This window comes from Capsaspora owczarzaki, assembly GCF_000151315.2.
Source record: "Capsaspora owczarzaki ATCC 30864 unplaced genomic scaffold supercont2.5, whole genome shotgun sequence".
Taxonomy (NCBI): Eukaryota; class Filasterea; order Ministeriida; family Capsasporidae; genus Capsaspora; species Capsaspora owczarzaki.
Window position 1 is genome coordinate 495677 of NW_011887296.1, and position 3702 is coordinate 499378.

Below are 3702 nucleotides of genomic sequence, written 5' to 3' on the forward strand. Positions count from 1 at the left end.
CCACCGCGTTTCAAACCCTCATTTGGTTCTGTTTTTTTCCGTCTCTCTCTCACACACTCTTTCTCAATCTCGCCATTTTTTCACTTTTGATTCTTATTAAACCATGTTTGCGACATTGCATCCACGACGTGTGAGCGGCTCGCGTCGGCGCTCGTCGGGCGGCAGCTCGCATACGCTGGACATCCTTGCGGGCTTGTCGTCTGGGTCGTCGGCCACGTCGCTCCCGTCCCCGCCGGCGTCTCCCCGCCACATGCCGCAGCCCGGCGTCATCTCTGAGGAAGGCGCTGATCTTGCTGCCAAGGTGAGCAACACCCCCCCCCCCATCCTCCTCCCATAGTGACCGCGGTTGGGTTTTTTAAACCAAAGGGCTGTGGTTTTCTTGGTGGTTTTTTTTTTTTCTTCCCAGCCTGCGATTTCGTCGCTCTCCTTGCACTTGCACTTGCTGTCTCTCGCTCTGTTCGTCGCCCTTCTTCTCCATCGTCGTCGTCATCATCATCACCGTGGTCGTCGCTCTCGCTCCACGCGCTCGCTCTTCGTTGCTGGTCGCGCAATTTCGAAATCAAACCGCAGCAACTCTGGTTTTTTTTTTCCAATGTTTTTTTCCATTGTTTTTTTCCCGCGCTTTCACGCCCATTTCCACCTTGTGCTCGACTCTTTGACTGTTTTGTGTGTGGTGTCTTTGTTGCCTGCACGCCAAGTGCTTTTGCACTCAGACTCGCTCGTCTCCAAACCAAACAAACTCGCGCTGGTTGCGAGTGTGTGGGTCAAAATTGTGAATTTTTATTTTTTTATTTTATTTTGTACTTTAAGCATCTTTGGCCGCTGCTTCCTCCTCATTTCGCTCCTCACCGCCCCCGCTGAAGCTTCCAAACCGCGCGCAACCTGCGATTGGAACGACTTCTGTGCGCGTGCGTGTGTGTGTGTGTGAATCTGGTTCGCAAACAGCTCGGATGATGATGATGCGCAAATTGGATTTTTTTTTTTTTTGTTTGGTCACCCATTCGCTGTTGCCAGTCGGAGTTTGCTGCAGCGAGCGTGAGCGCCGTGGTGGTGCTCCCTCACGCTGCATTGCGAAAACGGACAAAGCAAAGAGCAAAAAAAAGCGCAAAACGCGGCGCGAATGAGGCATTCTCGAGCTCGAGCTCGAGCGAAACAAGCAGAGAGCGGAGAGAATGTACACAACCAAAAGGTTGCGACTGACATTGTTCGCCTCTCTCTTTCTCTCTCTCTTTCGCTCTTTCTCTCTCTTTCGCTCTCTCTGTGTGACGACGCTTTGTTTGTCGTGTGCTTCTGCTGTCACTTTCAAGCCTTCCTCGCTTCCTTCCGACTCGAAGCCTCGTCTCTTTTTTTTTTTGTTTTCGAATGGAATCCAACATTCATCATCATCATCACATCTTTATTATTATCACGAATTTTGTTTGTCGACAATTGGAATTCCCAGCTCAAAAGCACACACAAAACACAACAACTTGTTTATTTGTTCAAGTTTTTATTTATTCTTCCGGTTTTCTACTTCTTCTTCTGCTTCTTCCTTCGCCTTCGTCCTTTGTTTTTTTCTTTTCAAAGAGTGTGTCTGTGTCTGTGAGTGTGAGCTTCCTTCGGTTGGAAACGCAAACACACACAGAAGCAAAGACTTGACACTGAGAGTGCGAGATACCTCCTTTTGTCCTCATTCTAACACCCTCAACAGCTGCCTGCCACACATACTATCCCCTACTTTGTCACGCTCCATCACCAACACGAAAAAATAACAAACTCGCGACACATTCATCGCACACAACAAGGGATAAAAAAAATGTTCGGGTTTGAATGCCCGTTGAAACAAAAACGCAAAATGCAACAACAACAACAACAACGATCAGACCGCGCGTGACGACCTCGCTTGACGACCCGCGTTTTCTTTCTCCGTTTGTCATTCGATCAGCAGCCCGTGTCTCGGCTCACGCGTCATGCTCGTTCCATCAACAAACTCGCTTTCCCCCGCTGACAGCAGTAGCAATGGTCTCTGCAAACCAACAACCCTCCTCCCCGTCGCAATGAAAGCTTCGCTCAGAAGCCCAGTGTACTACTGTTCTTTGTGATGCCTTTTTGGCTGCCTTCGTGTGGCTCCGAGGAATCAAAAGTATCGGCGAGACCTGTGTTGCGAGGACGACGGCAAGCGTGCATCGGCGAAAGTCAAGAAGAAGCAGGCGACACTGCGTTTTGATCAACAAAATCCGCCACGCCATTCATTCATTCACGCGCCGAAATGCGGCCCGTTCGGTTCCCCTCAACCCTCGCACTCCGCCGAGCCCTTCCTCCGGGTAGCGGTGGTGGATGTGCCGGGTCCTCTGATTTTGGTGAATGTGTGGGAATGGTCGTGCTCAGAGAATGTCTCGGGCCAAAAACAAACAAAACAAACAAAACATACAAGAAGCCGATTGATGGTGACGCACGCGTGCTAAGAACACATGTACACATCACACACCTCGCAACGAGCTTCGGTTTTCGCACTGGCAGCTGGATTTAAAGGCCAATGATCAAATTAGTTTGGCGTTTCAGTCGTTCTTTTTTGGTTTTTGCATTCTTTTTGTTGTTCGCGTTCTTTGTGTGTGGCTTGGACGACCCCGCGGCTCTCTCTGTCTCTCTCTCTGTCTCTCTCTCTGAGACCCGTCAGAGCGAAGCTGCAAATGCCTCTCAATATCAACATTTGCGCCTCCCTTAGCGAGCTCTTGTGCCCGGTACTGACAAAACACAAAGAAAACTCAGCTACCTCACCTACTCATATTTCGCACGGCACACCTGTTATCCTTTCAAGTTGCCCTGTCAACCAAAGTTCTCACTTGTCGTCCCCTTCCAATTGTACATGTTTTTTTTTTTTTTTTTTTTGTGACAGACCTCGCCAACTACTTCTCCCAAGACGACTCGTGCTTCGCTGCGAAAGCTGTCTCGCTCGTCTGCTACGAGCGTTGGCTCTGTCGGATCCGTGCCACATTCGACCGCGCCCTTGACCACATCGCCACTGTCGCCACGCAAAGCCGCTAGCTCGACCTCGAAGCTTGCCTCCCTCCAGCGGGACGAAGCGGCCTCGCACAGCGATTCGGACGTTGCCGCCGCCAACAAGCAGGCATTGTTGAATGGCGAGTCCTCGGACAAGTTCCTGGACGATGTCGCAAGCCCGCTCCCGACGTTCACGACCAACGAGAGGGGTCAGTTGGTGGCGCAGGTTCCCGCTGGCGGTGCTGCGCCCAACTTGCAGCGTCGCAAATCATCTGGCGACACGAGCCTGTCAGGCTCACGGCTCCTTGTGTCTGACAAACCCGGCACCACGACGACGGCGGCGGCAGCAGCAGCAGCGGCGGCGGCGGCGGATCCAGCATCGCCAGTCAAGCGGGCGGGTCGGCTTTCCAACTCTGGTCCTGGTGTCAGTTTGAGCAGCGTGACTCCGTTTGTCCCGTTGCTCCGCGGCGACCACAATGCCCGACCAACGCTGGAGCAAATCATCGCCGACCCGAGCCTCCTGACCGTTTTCACGCACTTTGCCGAGCAGCATTTTTGCTCTGAAAACGTGTCCTTCTTTGTGGCTGTGCAGCACATGCGCTCCGCTGCTCACGCTCCCAAAATGATGGCCGAAATGGGCGACGTATTGCCGCGAGTTTATTCGCTGCAGTCGCCGCAGGAATCACATCACCTCGAAAGCACGTCAGTCCTCCGCTCGAGCGA

At 52.2% G+C, this 3702-nt stretch overlaps 1 protein-coding gene across 1 annotated transcript; it reads left to right on the plus strand.

Moving 5' to 3' along the window:
• Positions 1-103: 103 nt before the first annotated feature.
• CAOG_08725 (hypothetical protein) lies at positions 104-3605 on the plus strand (the record flags this gene model as incomplete). Its single annotated transcript, XM_011272043.1, has 3 exons — positions 104-301; positions 2876-3435; positions 3572-3605. 3 exons carry the CDS (start codon positions 104-106, stop codon positions 3603-3605), a joined length of 792 nt encoding a protein of 263 aa, XP_011270345.1.
• Between the last annotated feature and the right edge of the window lie 97 nt (positions 3606-3702).